At 40.2% G+C, this 18355-nt stretch overlaps 1 protein-coding gene across 1 annotated transcript; it reads right to left on the bottom strand.

Moving 5' to 3' along the window:
* Nucleotides 1–268: 268 nt before the first annotated feature.
* LOC139735385 (alanine--glyoxylate aminotransferase-like) lies at nt 269–16722 on the bottom strand. The gene is made up of 12 exons (XM_071646134.1): nt 16437–16722; nt 15203–15395; nt 14154–14218; nt 12839–12939; nt 10817–10887; nt 9119–9203; nt 7767–7862; nt 5954–6023; nt 5345–5440; nt 3724–3806; nt 1218–1263; nt 269–800 (listed from the first exon to the last, which is right to left on the bottom strand). Exons 1-12 carry the CDS (start codon nt 16605–16607, stop codon nt 690–692), a joined length of 1188 nt encoding a protein of 395 aa, XP_071502235.1. The 5' UTR covers nt 16608–16722; the 3' UTR covers nt 269–689.
* Nucleotides 16723–18355: the final 1633 nt, after the last annotated feature.

The raw sequence follows: 18355 nt of genomic DNA, 5'->3' as shown, positions 1-18355 counted from the left end.
ATGAGTCCTTTGTACACTACTGCTAATGATGAGCCGCTTGAGATAATTGTTGTTGAGAAAGACACGGGCCTAAAGAGTGCATGAAGGGAATTTTGAGGGTGGGTTTTCCTGGTGTACACCAACAAATGCTAAATGTGCCAACTCTGAATCTCAACAAGTATATACAAATGGTAGAGAGATGTGAAAAATAAGGATATTCATCAATCTCCCACATTTAGCAATACACAAATTCTACTCAATGAAAAATAGGACTGTTCTCATCAAATAAGAACAGTTTGCTTGTCTGAAAACCAAAAGCACAAATATACATTCTTTGTGGCTAATGTCACTGAAAAAACTGAAAGTAAACTGAAATAAAAAGTATGCTTCCATGTTTTGTTTGTTACAAACTAATCTGAGATAAACAAATCAGGAGTTTAGTAGCACTTTGTGGAAATTTCATATCAAATTTTGAGCCTTTTTGAAAGGAATCATGATGGGGGATACACCAAGTCAAGTACTGACTGAACAAATAATAACTATTCTGACTCAAGACAGCATGCTGTAAGCATGTCATGGTAAATAAAGAAATGAAGTCTTGCTAATAAAAAAAAAGAACAGCAACATACAAACATAACTGGAAAGCAAAAACATTATTGCTCAAGAACCATGCTGCATTGTCAGTTGCCATGACGACTACAGCTACCAGTCTAGAGCCGGGATGTGGTCCTGCAGTGGTTCAAGCCATCTTCTAGCGCCCGGAGGACTCTCTTCACATTCTCCTGGTTAGCATTGTAGCCCATCAGCCCAATCCGCCAAACCTGGTGAAAATCAGAACAATTTCCCTTATTTACAAGTCTTTGAGAACTGGATAATACAATGGTATGAGTGTTGATAACAATGATCACGCCAGATATGGCAATACGTCTCATTAGAAGAACAATATTTATGATTAATACTTGTACAATTGTACCATCACTCTTTTCATCATTATTTCCACAATTACAACATGCTATGTCAATCTGCAATAACTCTTGTCTGAATTTCATCTTCCTGACAGTAACTTTATACCTCAAAAATGTAGGTCTCAAAATGCAGAGGAATTTGATCTAAGACAAGAGAACACGATATCCTGTTCACATTTTTTACTGCATAAATATTTGATGCATAGAACTAATTCTCAAGATAAAAACTTTCCTTCTAGTAGGTCTGATATTACATTCGTCAAAGGATCTTACCTTTCCAGCACTAGGACCAAGACCACCTGATATTTCTATCTTGTATCTATGGCAATAAAAAACAACAACAACAAAGAAACAAACAGTGATTTGATCAATTGAAATTGAATACGGAAGAAATCAAATTCCGATCTATTTCAAACTCCTTTCCTCTCTTAATTGAAGATGAAGAAAATGAAAATTTTACGTATCCCTGTAGAGAAGTTCAGTGGCAAGATGAAAATTTAATCAACATATAGATGGCTGTCAAGGTCATCATCGAGTAAGATGTATAGAATTAGTTCTATACAGAGGGCGGTGAGTTGGCTCAGTTGGTAGGGCATCTGCCTCACGATCCTACGGGCCCGGGTTTGAACCCGAGTCTGGACTGAGCAATGTTGTGTGTAAACATACCGTCCCCTCTAGCAAGAGGCAAAACACTCTGTCCCTCGGATAGGACTTAAAATGGAGGTCCCGTGTATAAGAGAGTAACAACTCATGCATGTAAAAGATCCCGCTTCATTCGTTCATTGTAAAGAGCAGGGTGTTTAACCCGGTGAAGTGGTCCCACCTCACATCCAACTGGACCCTGTGGAAGACCAGCTTAACGTAGCTGAATATGGGCTATCCAGCCATCTTCTCAGATGGAAATGAACAAACAAACAAACAAACAAACAGATTGAATGAACACCAAAACAAACGACACAGAGCATACCATGTACCAAATCCAAAAAATTACCCTGCAAAATTACAAAAACACAGCATCATTTACATTAAGAAGAAAAAAAGGAAGCAAAAAAAAAAAAACTAGAAATGTCGCTATGGCGACTGATACCTCCGCCATAATGCATGATTCTCCCAATAGGCGTATAGTACAATGTCTTCACAATGAGTGATCCATGACAGTTTCACATAACTGGCAAAATATTGAAATGACAAGTTTGTCCGAAATGTCTTGAACTGGGTTTGCTATAATTTTCTAAGAGTGCAGGTACACATATTTGGGGAATTGAGAATTTTTACTTGAATTCTGACAGACCTTTTTCTAAGTTTATGCATTGAGTAATTTCCAAGGTATGAAGAAAGAGTGTAATGACGGTACAAAATAGATTTTTTTTTTTTTTTTTTTTTTGGGGGGGGGGGGGCATTGAAACCTGGCCTTTGACCCTTAACCTTTGGCCTTTGACCTTCTGGCTGGAAATTTCCCACAGAATATCCATTAGGTAATGCATGTATTAAGTTTTGAAACTAATAATGCAAGTATTGCATATACTAGTATATGAGGGAAATAGTAAAATTTTGAGGAGTTGACCTTGACCTTTGACCCCTGACTATGGACCCATGACCCCTAAATTCCCTAGATAATCCCTGCCAGTCAGTACATGCGTATGTACCAAGTTCTACGAAGATACATTGAACCATTGGCGAGAAAAGTGATATTGCAACATTTTCACCTAACCTTTGACCTTTTGACCTTTGACCTTATGACATGAAACTCTCTCTCGAGAATCTTTACGCAGTAGTGTACATGTCCACACCAAGTTTCAAGAAAATACCTTTGGGCGTTGCATATATATGGGGGAAATTGCAACATTTGTAGCATTTGACTTTGACCTTTTGACCTTTGACCTCTAGTCAATGCCACTAAAATCTACTCAACTAATTGTCCCATCATACATCATCCTTGGACCAAGTTTGGTGAAAGCTGCTTCATCCAGTTTTGAGTTATCACGTAAACAGATAAATTTTAGGATTTGACCTTGATCTTTGACCTTTGACCTCTGTCCGATTTCACTGAAAAACTAATCAAGTCATTGTCCCATCATACATCATCCTCCAACACAGTTTGGTGAAATTTGCTCCATCCAGTCTTGAACTATCGTGTAAACGGATACAATTTCATGATTTGACCTTGACCTTTGACCTTTAGCCGATTTCACCCAAAATCTAGTCAAATAATTGCCCCATCATACTTCATACTTGGACCAAGTTTGGTCAAATTCCAGTAAATATTACTCAAGTTATCGCGTAATGAAAGCGGACGTACGTACGGACGTACGGACAACCCGAAAACATAATGCCTCCGGCACCACTTCGTGGCGGAGGCATAAAAAGAGTTTGGATGCAAAAAAAGATAAATGCCATTTCAAACTTTTTCTTCCTCATAAGGTCATCATCAAGTAAGAAATACTCAATCTTTTCAATGACACCACATCCATCACATAGCTGGATATATTCTGGAAGATATCACTGAAATTATCACATACATTCCAACCATTTTCAATGTTTTATAGCCACTCAATCTCAAATACCTAAAGCTGATACTTTATTATCGAATTTTGCAGTCCAACTCTTCAAATATTGTTGCTATTTTTTTAGCCCGTTGAAGACGAGTCCAAAGTATACTCGGGCAGGGTCTATGGGAAATGCATGTTGTAGCAATATCAGCCTGTCCTTAATGGGTTAAAGTAGGCTGATTGAGCAGGGATGAACCCTGAAGCACCAATCCCTGTTTGAGCAAACTCACTTCTGCATGACAAAGGAGACAAGTTTCTTCCAGTCGACACCAGGAGGGACCATGACAGCACTCACTGTGGGCAGCCGGCTTGCCTGTGAAGGAAAAGAAAAAAATGAAAGATATCATGGCAGCATCTCACTCTTTAGATGAACAAAAGGAAGCCAAGCAAATATATGACTACCTAAAGTTTTACTGTCATTGACAAATGTGACCCGCTACAACAAAATGATCCTAAAGTCGGGCGAGGTCGATTATTTGAAAATTGCATGATATAATCCCCTAATCTTTCTGCTTTAAATTGATATACAACACATTTTATAAAAATAATCGGCAGCGGAGATATCGATGTTTAAAAGAGAGCATGTCGAGACGTCTGGAAAATCACTGTTTCGAGAAAAGCACCCTAAAAGTCTTCCTTTCGACGCAATCGCGATCAAGGGACACGCAAGTCAGTTTTCACCTCTGGACAATAGAAGGTAAGCCCTAGCAACCCCCGAAGAGTTCATTCAAGCACATCAGCGTCGGCGGTCTCCTCACCAACCAATCAGTGATCAGGATGTGAGAAGCGGCTGAGCATAACGCACCCCGCCCGCACGCACCAGTCGACTGGGCAGTGTGTGAGCTTCACGCTTCGGTTAGCAGCAAGCAGCAAACTGACCAATGAGATCACTCTGGTCGTTGTTAGGGGCGGAGCCTATCTGTGGCACTCAGTCCAAATTTTCAAACCAGTTTCTGCTTCGTTGAAACGCCAAAAAACATGGCTCAGAAAAACGCTATTTTTTGGTCTTTCCTTCGATCATTTTGCTTCAAAATTTCGACAGATGATAGAAGACATGTTAGACTCCAATAATATATCAAAATCAGAAAATCGTAAGTTTTGACCAATTTTAATGCTCTGACTTCAAATTCGATTTTCACGGTTTCGACCGTGCGCGACTTTAGGACCTTTTTGTTGTAGCGGGTCACAAATGCTCTCTCAAGAGCTTACAAGATGTTAGTGTCATATCAAATGTTTGATAATTGAACTAAGCATCTGTACAAAAAAAAAAAAAAAAAAATGTAAAGAAACAATTTAACAGTTGGCCAAACAAATGAACATTCAACACGAAAAATCAACACCCGAGTCTGCAAATGGATACATGGCAATGGTTTGGTGAATTGTTCTCTGTGCTTATAATCAAAAGTTCTTGGCTTTAAGCCCTGCCATTGTGCTCATAGACCCACCCACACCCCACCCCCCCCCCCCATATTACCTCAGTAGGGGTATATGGTATCAACAAAGTGTGGCCAAATCTAGCATGTGCGTGCTGTGAGATGGCAGTTTGGATGGAATGATCCCCAATGAGTGTTGTGAGGATGTATACTCTGGGTGTGAGTATGATTCCACATGATGTACTTTGAGCATCACAATGTGGCGGCTAAGCATTCTAAAGGAGAGGAACAACTACATGTATCATTATCATACATTATAAATATGAAATAATGCAAACAAACTAACTTTTACAGGAAAACCTCCATGAAAAGTACTCTGTAGGTCCAATAATGGTAAATCAAATTTTGTGTATCACATGAACATGGTAGTAGGTAATATAAATGCTTGCCAATAGTGAGCGAGTATCTTGGACCTTACCTCATTCTCCACAAAAAGTTTTAGTCCAAGCTTGTTCAGACCAGCGTACAGAGACTTGGCCGCAGCAAGGTGGCGAGCCCAGAAACTCTCAATACCCTATGTTGCAAAATAAGTGAAAGAAAAAAAGAAAACACATATTTATAGGCTAACTGTAAGGCACATTGTGTTCCATAATACATGCAACATTGAGACAATTTACTCTGTATTTTCGAATGTCTCATAACCTGTGTCTGTGGTCATTGTATTTTCAACCGATTTCTCTTCTCTCTCTTCTCCTGTCTACTTGTCCATATATATATATAATATACAAACATTTGTAAAAAACAACAACATAAAAAAAACCCCCAACAACAACATCAACAACAACAAGAAAAACCAAAACTCTCTACAAGGTACCACTCTATTATGTTCATATTCTTCATCACTTATTTTGATGAGTTAAGCAAGCCCAATACCTATGAGATCATAGGTCTTTGTAACGTTTAATATTTCCTCTTTTGAAATGAGACCTCAACCAGAAAATTCTCATCTGTTAACTTTTTATAGCATTTGTGATGCATAATGAATTATATACAGGTCTGGTTGTCATAGACGACAGCAGTCGATTACCTCTTCTGCAAGAATAGCTAATCCTTCTCTGAGCTGATACAGGCTGTTGACTGGACATGTGTGATGATATCTATGGGGGGAAAAAAAACAACAACACATAATTTCTTGAAGTAAGCATTGTAACCCATGATCATTTCACGAAGGATTATTAAATGACAATTCTGGATCAGAAATAAATTGATTTTAGAAAAGAAGACAAAACTAAAATAAGCATTGTAATCCGTATCATCATTTCATGAAGGATTAAATGACATTTCTGGATCAGAAATAACTTGATTTAAGGAAAGAAGACAAACCACTTTGTAATACCTGCACAACAATGAAAATTTGATACTTGAAAACTTTGACATAAAACCTACAAGTATAAAGTGTTCCAGTAAAGATCCCTTGAGGATTTACACAATACCGTATGACTGATGTCCCCCCCAAAATTACACCATGACCCTCCACAATGATAACTTTAAAAATAGTGAATCAATCCAAATACAATTTCAGGGTACGAAACTATAACCCATTGCCCACATCTTAAAAAAAAAAACCACTCGATTTGCTTCAGTGGTCAAAGAGAAATGAGGAATTTTGTAGAGCATGTCAGGAATCTCTTCCCTCCAAGTTCTGTCTATTGTGTTCACACACAAGAGCATCCAAGTGCTAAACTTGTAAGAGTCAGACTCATGACATGCTTTACAACAATCCACATTTCTCTGTGACCGCTTAACCAAATTGAATGGGGTTTTCTGCAAAATTGAGCCAAGATGTTATATTCTAAGATCTTGAAGTAGCATTTAGACAGTTTAATCATTTTGGATGTTATCAATGCGAAAATCTGATTGTAATTTTTTGGGGGACATACCGTACATGATGGAAGAATAGTCTGTAAGGACAGTTACAGCCAGTCTTTATTTTACGGTGTGCTCTCCTTTCTGTACTACGTGTATCTTTGCCATTTTACACTCACTGCATGATGATTTTTATAAAGAGCATGATCATCAGGTAGTGCACAACTTTTATTCCTGAAGAGCCCTCCCCATGCACCATTGTGAGGAGGTAGAACATTACATGATGAACAATATCTGTAAAACAAGGAATGTTTGCCTGCATTTTAATTTCGCGAATTTCGCGAGGGCCAACCTTCGCGAGATTAAAATGCATGCGAAAGTTCTTGCAGACACAATATGCATGGGATGCCAGTGGCAATACGCGAAAATTTCATGCTGCGAGAAAGGCCGTCGGCTCCAATTCGTGAAATTTTCATGCCGCAAACATATCGTGTTTACAGTATTGTGTCCTTGCAATTGTATTTTCCAACAAGTTGCATGTGATTCATTCTAGCACAGAAGATCAATAATATATTGCTGTGGCCCAATTTGTTGACAATCGATTATGAAAAATTATGTAACAACCACACTCAGGTAAGTGCTAAGATTGTGGATTTCTGGCCAACCCTGCACAAATACCCCTTGCATGAAAACATCAAACATTTACGCCACAATAGACTTCTTCTCACTAAACTCATCAGCTAATACTGCAGCATGATTTTATCATTATACTATCAATATCAGTTGGATAAGATTTGAATGTGCAGGTTTGCATGGTCATACGCATTAATCAGGTGTGTATACATGTGTGAAAAGAGTTTGCAGTGTGAATAAGTGATAATCCCGAGAAGGACCATTTCACATGGAGACAATGTAAACTCTTCTCACACGTATTCAAGGCTTATCATTGCCTGCATGGCTTCATGAAGGGTTAAATACAGATTGCATTCTAGCCTTACGGGATACAACTGATGTAAAACAAGCCATATCTTTACCTCCTTGGTGAGTCATCGCAGCCCCAGTAGTTGGCAAGGTGTGAAAGGTCGAGATAAAAGGATGGCACTCGTGTCTTCTTCCTACTGTACTTCTCCCTAGTTCATGAAAGACACAAACATTACTGTAATGTATTTCAGCTTTTGCAGTTAAAGGACAAGTCCATCTTCTTATACATAAGGATTGAGAGAATGCAGCAACATTAGTAGAACACATCAGTGAAAGTTTGAGGAAAATCGGACGATCCGTTCAAAAGTTATGAATATTTTAAGTATCTGCGCAGTAACTGCTGGATGAGAAGACTAGTACTGTGTATGATGTCACATGCGTGCAACTATATAAGGAAAATAAAAAGAGAATTTCACAAAACTTTACTTTTTGAATAAAGTGCACATTTCTTCGACTTGCTACTAACGTATGTTAAGGGTAATATTATTCCCCCTGCCGTCTGAAAGAGAGAAGTCGAGTGTTCTTTTGTTATGCGAGAAAAATGGAAATATGTTGAATTTTCTTTATTCTTTCTTTATATTGTTGTACTCATGTGACATAACAAGCTTACTTAGTCTTTTAATCCAGCCGTGACTGAGCAGAAACTTAAAAAATTCACAACTATTGACAAATTGTCCGATTTTCCTCAAACTCTCACTAAAGTGTTCTACTAATATTGCTGCATTCACTCAACCAACATGTCTTTGAAGGTGAACTTGTCCTTTAATCTCGAAGAGTGAAGGAAGCTCTTTTAATCCTGAAAACCATTCTGTCAAATCCATAACCAATGCATCAGTCTGGAAACTCCATTTTAACTATTTAGATTTTTGAAATATTTCTAAATATTGATTGAAATATGTCGAAGAAAAAAAAAATTACCTAAAACATGCCTTTCCATGTCTTTGTGAAAGCACACATGGAAACAGAATTTATTTTCTATGGGATCACAATTTACTTGCAAATGAAAATATTTTTCATTCATGATGGACCTCCCACACTAACTGCCTCATGGAACATCATCAATTTGATTTGATTGATATTTACTGTAGCTCATCAAAGATAGGTATAATTTGCAGTGTGCCAATAAAGATATGATTGTAATTCAATATTCAGTATGTCTCTTTTTGTAAGCGTTAACTATTTTTACTCCGGTGGCCGATTCGGGCGATTAAAATCTCCAAATTTGAAGTTTTGGTGGCCCGAAATAAACAGAAACCTAGCAATCCATTTTGAATCTTAGTCGCTTGAATCTTAGTTGAGAGATCTGGTAGCCAGACATCAATATTTAGTTGCCCGGAGCCACTACTATGCTGAGCCTTGCCTAAATATACCAAGGGTACCTGGTATAAGGTAAGCCAAGCCTTACCAGGCCTTCTGGTTGAATGAGATGGGTGCGGTCCCAGGGGGTGCTCCCAACACCTTCTGACTGCCACTGTAGATCACATCAATACCTGCAGGGGAACCAGTAACACACCACCAACAGTCTCACTTGTTGTAGAGTACCATAGTGTAATGTCAGTCATTCATTACCATGGAAACTGGTTCTAAATAAACAACCTCACCTGGTCCGAGTGTTTATGCGCGAACCTGGTTCCAACCCATTCTACAACAAAAGAGTGTGACGTCATCACTTTGGTACTCTATTGCTTAAAGTTAAAACAAAGTTCTGGTAAGGGCTTGAGAACCCGTCTGGCACCATTTCATATTTGCTTGCAATATATCGAAAGAGTCTACAAAGAAACTCTAATACCTGGCTGACGCGGTTTGCCGGAATGATGAGTCGTTTTGGAGTATTTTGAGAAAAATAATAAAAGTCGGAAAACCGACTTTTATTCCAGAAGGCTCCAGACTAATTCGGTCTCAGGAAAAACTTGACCCTACTAGTATTTCAGACAATTTACACGCAGTTCGTGATCGCCATAACCTACTGCATATATATGAATACCAAACGAGGCCTAACTGAACAGACAGGAAAGTGCATGCTGATCCTGTACAAAACAAATAGACAGCGCGCGGTCCTCAAGCCTATACGCACATCACCTGAGTTGCTGAGACCCGCGGTCTTTGAAGTTTCTGTTGTTGTTCATCAAGCGTCTTTGAATGTTTTTAGAGGTGCTTGATTGGCGCACACTAATTTTGCACGTGCACCAAAGAGGTTTTTGATGCGCGCGTTGTAACAACTAGGACCATTACTGCGAGTAGCCAGAACGCCAAGCGCTACAATGTAGTTTATACAGGCCGCTCCCATAGTACAACACTGTACAATCCAGAGGGACAACCAATAAGGCAATACAACTCATCCCGCCGTCGTCAAAGCGAGGCCGAGTTATCCCCGAGTCCGAGTTTAGCCTGACCCCGTTCGGGTAAGTTCTGAGACGGAATCTTTTTGGTTAATATTTCGCATTTTCGTTGTTACCCATCGAATACCTTGTTATTACAGCATTATTCCGCACATTTCCTAGGCATACATTCACATTTGGGAGCGAAATTTGACAACTTTTTCAGGCGTACCAGAACTTTGTTTGAGCATTAAAGTGACGACTAAAAGCACAGCCTACAGTAGGATGACATCAACAAGACATGAAGATGCAAGCAACCAATTTCCATTGCATATTTTGTAAAGCAGGTTTGGGGTACGTTCTTGATATTGCAAAACACTGAGATTAACATGACACTGGTGTATTACAATATATGTCAGAAAATGAAAACAAGGCAATTAATTGAAGTGAAAACCAAGCCATCAAATAAAGAGTAAACCTAGTGACTGATTTATAATGGATGGATAACCACACAAAGTTCCATTCCTTGGCTTAACCTGTTGAGGACGAGTCCCGATTATACTCAGGCAAGCGTCTATGGGAAATGCATGTTGTAGCAAAATCAAACCATCCTCAACGGGTAATAATAGAGAATGGCTAAATAGAGACTGCTGAAATATGGATTTTATTTAATTCTGTACACAGACGGGAGAAAACCACACAAGAATCATGATTGAACATGTGAACAGGTACTGGATAACTTTGGAAACAGACAGACTAACCACATTATTCTACTGACAACTCACCCCATTCATCTGTGTACATCGGCACACCTCCAAGCGATGCTACAGTGTCCACAAGAAGTAGTGAGTTATATCTGCCACCAAGAAATGACATAGAGCAAGAAAAAACAGATCAACATACACAATCCCAAATTTGGTCACATCCACCCCAAATCCATGTTAAAATAATATGGTACCTTTAAAAAAGGTAATTGAACTTTGCCCCGGCATCAAACATGAATTCATTTTCAGAAGATAGGTCACAAATGAATTTGGAGGAAACAAATACTTGCATTATGTATACCCTAGATCTGCGCACCTCAATCTTTTTTCACCGAAGGCCCACTTTGGCTCCTACAAATTTTTTTTTTTGGCCCAGTTACATGTGTAGATTGACTGCAAATCTTTTTTATTTTGATTCTGGGAAGACATTGCGGCCGCATCTGCAAGAGCTTGGGGGCCTGAAGCAGACAAGCACTTTGTGATAGGATACATAAACCACAATGAAAAAAGTTGGGGGTTGGGGAGCTAGAGAATGTGTATGCATAATCATGCATCTTCATGATGGCACTTTGCAGTGAAAGAACATCGAGGAATGCATATTAACGGCATTAATCTAATTATATGTAAGGCATAGTCATCGTCCAAAATGAGTTGTGGCAGTAGAACTGTGTGGGAAAAAAAAAGGTTACATTATGTGAATATCAGTTGCTGGTTCTTTTTATTCATGTGGAAAGTAGCACATTCTGTAAAACTTCTGTGATGACATTTGCTGAAATTTCTAAAGATTACATTTGCTGTTACTCATTCTCCCAATTGCATTGGAGTGCAGTACTATCTGTATCAATTGAGTTGAAAATTCATTGTTACTGCTGGCCTTAAAAAGTGTGTCCTGTTACAACTGCTGTTTTCTCCTATGTGATGGTAGCCTTCAATCTCACATGGCTACTGGGTTGTCACATGGGGTGGACCATAAGGGAGTCGGCATCATTCTCCCGTTTTCTGGTGTGACTACGTAGGGCGTACCACCCTGCTCCCTGATTTTCTGTATGGAGAGAAGCAGGATCTTTTAACCCTAACTAGGCCAGGCTATTTAGGTTGATGATAGAGCTGGGGGGGGGGGGGGGGGGGGGGGGGGCAGATCTCGGCCGTTGATCGCGCGATTGCGACGAAAATTGGCACACACATTGCCTGTGATGTAATCTAAAATACCGTGAAGTTGATTTTGCAAAAAATTATCATTTATGCTAAATTATGCTAATTCATGCATAATAATACATGAAATCAGACTATTTGGTATAAATCACTAATTAAAGCTCAAAACAGGCACATTTTTTGAGTGTATAAATAATTATTCTTTTTAGTGTCCTTAGCAAATGTAAGAGCAAAAAAATTGTGCCATAAAAAAAACTCTTAAGTATTTCACTGTTTTTTAAAATTTCTTATGTATTTCGTTGTTTTTTCGCTAAAATTTGTCCGCGACACTGTTCCGAACATGAAAATATGTTATCAACTGATTTCAATCAATAAAACCCCCAAATAATCATGCTTTTTGAAATTTGCCTGTAAGCACAGTTTGCATTGAAATTGTACATGAATTCACGTTTTTGAGCAATTTTTGGTCTGACATGCATGTACTACATATTTATGCATATATAGGAACCGCGCCCAAGCATTACAAATTTGGTGTCAAAAGATGCGGGAGACTTGAAAGAAAAAAGTCATGGAACGTCGCGGCGATATCTCTTCGCGATGGCGATACATCGCACGGAACGTCGAGGGGGGGGGTCCTTGGGGGGTCCTCGGAGGCCTGCTTGCACAAGGTAGACATGCTACCTACTGAGCAACCTCACCACCCAATGAAAATGTCATATGTTGGAACCATACGAGTTGTATAGTTACACTGTATGTGTCTAATCGCTCCAATATGGACCACTCATTACAGGTATCATTATTATTTCCATAATCACCTTTATCAATATTGAATGGGGGTCAGGTTGAGAGTAACAAGTAATTACAGACAAGTAGTAACTGCAGGAGATATACCTGCGGCATAGTTGCCCTATGCCCTCCATTGGCTGTAAAACCCCGGACGACGACTCGCCTTGTGTCATGATAAACACGTTTGGGCGATGGGACTTCAAACTCTGGTGGGAAGAATTAGGAAACAAAACAAACAGACCATAAACCACATGTCAAAATGCTCAATGTTTGAATATTGAACATCCACTCTATGCTCAAAGGAATCATGTGCCATGTTTAAAATCATTAGCTAAACATGGACTTTGATACATCTAAGTAACTATCTGTGCTAAAGTCAGGATGATTGCAAAAAGAGAAAAAGGGTCTTACTGTCTTAAACAAATATGCATTGGTGTTGGATGCTGCTGAATGCTGAAAATCATTGTTTGCCTGCTTGTTTTTGTCTTTTACATACTTTGCATGATTTTGTTGCGTAGCATCACTTTTGAAACTTGTATAATGTTCAGTACACAGTACTGCAGGATATATTATTACTTTTTATTACAAATTTGTGTTTCTCATAAAATTTACTTTATAGGATACCAGAGACTCCAACCCCAAGCACCTTCTGATCTGGAGATTCTCCCGCCCGAAACCCCTAGCAATAGGGAGACTCCAAGTTGATGTGTGAGAAGCGCGAAGTTCCTAGGGTTCTAGATGTTCTCTGGTGCTATCTAAGGCTTATTTTTTCAACATACGATAGCAATAAGTAAGAAATCCTATCCACCGGGAGACACAGAGCCAGGGCGGGAGAAATCAAATCTCAAACGGGAGAACGGGAGATTTTGCAAAAATGGGCTTTCGGCGGGAGATCTCCCGTCGAAAACAGGAGAGTTGGAGTCTCTGGGATACCACTCCACCAGCATTTAATTAGATTTGAAGAAATGTATCTATATCGCAGCTGCACTGTAGGAATCATTCTGAAACAGTTCTTTCAACAAATATCATCAATAAGATATTATAATCTAGTGTGTCTCGTATGACTGCATTCTTTACTGCTTTTTTCCTTTATCTCATATATAGAGTACAGTAAAATTGGTGATCATCCCTCTTCTGTAGGCTCTTTGCAACAGGGTGCCTACAAATGTATTTGTGGCAGCAAGGGGCTGTTTCATTTGTTGTTACAACAGCAAAACAGCATCAAGTGTGCCTAGTCCCACTTTAGAACAAGAGCGGGAGTTATGGAAAGTGAGGGTACTCGTGCACCTGATTTGGGCCTTTTCATCAACAAAAGAGTGACATAAGGGAGTTCTTGGACTTTAATAGAATACAATGTATACTGGTGTATAAAGGTAGAATATATTTAAGACTGCTGCAGAGGGACAACTTGATTACTTACCTCTTCTATCTGGCTGAGGGAGAATGAAACTCCTGTTGGGTTCTGTAGTATCCTGACTTCAGCTCCTGTGAAAGAATTTGAAAAGATTGGATACTTGATTAATCTACCAGGTAACATCTTTTCTGGTGAGCTTTCATGTTAACTGACTGATCATTGTAATCCTCAATATTTGCTGAAGAGGAGTCTAAAATTGTTAAGAGAAGGAAACTATCCTGGTCACAACACTCTGTCTGAGACAATCATGCAAGGAACATTTGGAAGGTGGCAGATGCAGAGGCCAGAGGTAGACAGCTGAAATGCTGGATGGATATTAAAACTTTAGTAAAGAATGGACATAACTGGACAGCCCCACACTGCAGAGGACAGATCCAGTTGGTGGGGTCCCCACCAACTGGATCAGTCCGGGAGATCAGTCCCGGACTGATCCCCACAGCTTCTCACACCTCCTCTACGACTTCTGGATCACAAGATGAATGATGATGGATGATGAGTCTTAAATGGACATGATCTATGAATGTACATATTGTATAACCCTTTGAATGTAAGACATCACAATTTTCCATTGTAATTGATGCTATTTTTCATGTAATTTTTGCAATTTTCCACTGTTGCAATGTAATAGCACATCCAGTTCCTGTACGCTGTTGGTCACTTTGTGACAGCTTTAATCTGATTCATGATTCTAGAATGATTTGAATCTCTGTATGGTGAAAACTCTAGCACAAATCAGTGAGAAAATGTTGAGTGTGGATGATTTAACCTAGAGTGAAGAGTAAAGCACAAACACAGACTTGATACACGATGGCAGATCAAGCACAATCAGAAGATCACATTATGAAAAAAACAAAAACAAATTCAAATCACATTTTACTTCAACGCATTCAATCCTTCAAATGGTGGTTAGTTCAAATTTGAAAATCTTGAACTACAAATTCCAGTTTCTTACCAGCTGAGTTGACCCCTGTCATCTAGTTGAGAACAACAACAACAACAATCCAAACTAGCAGACATGGAAAACAATGAAAGACAAAACAGTAATGCCCCCTCACCGATCCTCTTGCCCAGGTCAGCCTGCCTCTCTCCCCAGATCCCATTGCATGCCACCAGGATGACATCCCCCGGGTCAATGACATTCATCATGGCTACTTCCATCCCGCAGTGCCCCGTGCCGCTCACGGCGAATGTCAGGCTGTTCTTGGTCTGGAAGGCGTACTGGAGGCCCACTTTGATGTCATCCATGATCTGATGGACGAAAGAATGTTGTCAAATTCAGATGCATTCAATAACTTCACATACACTTTTCCTCCAGGAGGAAGAAGATGAAGAATTACACTGTACATGGAGTTAAGTAGAAGAGATAGAACAATGGAAAAGGGGACAAAGAAGTTAAATTTCAAGGGAATTGCACATTGGGGCCTACAAAATTGCATGCAAAGTCTGCATGGGGGGGGGGGGGGCAACAATTCTTGTTTTCACTCTGTTAGTATTTAGTATTTATCTTCGTATTTGGCATAGAAACTATTAAACGTTAACCATGTCTCTTTAATGACAAGATGTAGTATACTTGGGTGACCCGCACCTCGTCATAGTTAATGTTTGCGCATATTTGAATCACATTTCGCCACTGAAATTCTTCGAAATCCAACCCACATACAGGAAAAATGCTGAAAATTCCAATGGAATCACAAGCTCACTGATCGATATCGAAAATTTGCAGCTATCGTCAAACGCGAACGATGCGAAAAAGTTGCGCGTTTAGGAAGGGGCCCGCAACTCGTCACCCGCACTTCCATAGACAAAGCACGTAAAATACGTGTGCGGTGACTGTGATGCTCCCATAGACATACACGTAAAAGATGCGTGCGGGGACAGTGGTGATACTTTGCACGTAGGGTCCTATTCCGATTAAAATTTCAGATTTTCGCGAAAAACTGTTCGATTTTCACCAAAATTTGCTTGGTTGTGGTAGCCCTGCCAAGTTTCAAGCGTACTGAACACAGTCCCGGGCATAAATTTTTGTTTAGTGCGCTTAAAACAATTTTAAGCGGGGTGACGGTATTCGGGCCCCTGACGAGGTGCGGGCACCTCACTATTGGTACTATTCATATCAATTTAAATTGATTTGTTTAATGTTGGTTGGGTCCAATATAAATTCAAACAGTTGTAATTTACATTAACAGACACATGTACATAGTCTACATCCATAACATGAAAAATAATTCGTATTTCTATTCTAGGAATTCCATTCCTAGCTCTGTAGACACCCCGTAAATCAGTTCATACCTTGAGCATCTCCGGATGCATGTGTCCCAGTACCGGGAGAGCTCCGGCGGCGAGAACCCGTGGTGATACGTTGGCTGGCCCTGGTCCCATCAACAGTTTCGCCGGGACGTTCATTGGTAGAATGAGCTCATCTGGAGCACTGACGGTTAAATTCCTCTTGAAGGTGTTCATTTTTACGGCTAAGAATCGAGGAGTAGCTACAGAACCTACAAAATATTAACAAAGAGTTGTTAATGCTCGGTTATCAACGATTAAATTACAACTGCCACGGTTTCACGACGTGACATCAGTGCGTATCGTTAGATATCGATCGGGATCTGATGATGGCATGTCTGTAGATCTCTATTGCGTACGCTGGTTTTGCTGCGCCACTGCACCCACATGTAAACAAGCTGAAGCTACCAATCCGATTCGGCCCATGCACGTTCATCCAATCCATCCTCCGTTGATCCAAATGTACGTGATGCGTTCGGCCTTTCTCGGCCACACCCCGCTACTAGGCCAACTCGCCCCTGCCCTCCCCTACCTGTTGACAATCGGTGAGCACAGCTACAAATCGTGCATGATGGCGTCTTTTACTTCAGATACCAAAACTAGGCCTATAGAGGGATTAGGGGTCTAGGAACACTACCCCCTGGAAAACCACCCTCCGGATAACTACCACCCGGATAATTACCCCCCAGGAAAATTACCCCCTAGGGCAACTACCCCCCGGATAACTACCCTCCAAGGACAATTACCCTCCAGGGTAATTACCCCCTAGGACAACTACCCCCACAACTACCCTCCTAGGGCAATCACCCCCAGGGCAATTCCCCCTTAGGAAAACTACCCCCTGGATAACTACCTTTCGGATAACTACCCCTGGATAACTACCCCCTAGGATAACTACCCCCTGGATAACTACCCCCCGGAGAACTACCCCCTGGGTAACTACCCCCCGGAGAACTACCCTCTGGATAACTACCCCCCGGAGTACTACCCCCTGGGTAACTACCCCCCGGAGAACTACCCCCTGGGTAACTACCCCCGGATAACTACCCCCCGGATAATTACCCCCCGGATAATTACCCTCCGGATACCTACTCCCCAGATAATTACCACCAGTATAATTATCCCCAGGTTAACTACCCCCTCCTCCGATAACTAGACCCCAGATAACTTCCACCCGATAGCTACCCCCTCCGATAACTTCCCATGGATGATTACCCCGGATAGGTAGGCCTACAACTCCCCCTCCCCTATATAACTATCAAAAGGAAAATTACCCCCAGGACAGTGCACCACGTCAATTACCCCCTGGATAACTACCTCCCGGGTCATTGCCCCCCCCCCCCCCCAACTCTTACTTTTAATAAAAAGAATATTATTACTACAGGAAACGAAGTTCTTTGTATCATTTGCCAGGAATCACGGAGATGCCATACTGATACTTCATCCTATGGAAACAACATCTTTAAGGATTTACGATTTGTATCGTTTGCATTTAGGACGATTTATGTACAAGCTTAATTTCTCCCTTCTGTATTTTGACTCTATGTTCATCAAAAACGAAACTGTCCCTGCATATCCTACTCGGTAATCCAGTAAATGTTAATGCCTTTAACCAAAACTATTTTCGCTAAATCTGTATTTTCTTTTACTGTTCCGAAATTTCGAATTTCTCTTGATAATAGTATAAAAGAGGTTTTAAGTTTGAATGCCTTTACCATTGAACTAAAGACATTTTGAAGAAATGTTACACTTCACTTTTTGCAATATTCTTTTTAACCACAATCGTCTATCGTTTACCACAACTCCATGTAACACTTCTTTATTTTGAGGATCGAGCTTATATCTCATGCCTCACGTGCCCTGGTTTTGACCCATCATCTTCCTCTTCCCTCTCGCTTTTCTCTGTCCATGTACCGTGAAGGTAG

Source organism: Diadema antillarum, unplaced genomic scaffold (genome assembly GCF_040938485.1).
Source record: "Diadema antillarum isolate AM-2024a unplaced genomic scaffold, OU_Dant_1.0 seq00000574_RagTag, whole genome shotgun sequence".
Classification (NCBI taxonomy): domain Eukaryota; kingdom Metazoa; phylum Echinodermata; class Echinoidea; order Diadematoida; family Diadematidae; genus Diadema; species Diadema antillarum.
Note: the sequence above shows the minus strand (reverse complement) of the source record. Positions and strands in the feature narration are given on the sequence as shown.

Excerpts from the sequence above, each read along its gene's own strand:
- LOC139735385 (XM_071646134.1), bottom strand. The coding sequence starts at position 16,607 with ATGAACACCTTCAAGAGGAATTTAACCGTCAGTGCTCCAGATGAGCTC. Across the intron at positions 9,204-10,816 it reads GATGTACACAGATGAATGGG|GTATTGATGTGATCTACAGT; the intron begins GTGAGTTGTCAG and ends GTTCCCCTGCAG. Across the intron at positions 801-1,217 it reads TTGGTCCTAGTGCTGGAAAG|GTTTGGCGGATTGGGCTGAT; the intron begins GTAAGATCCTTT and ends GATTTTCACCAG.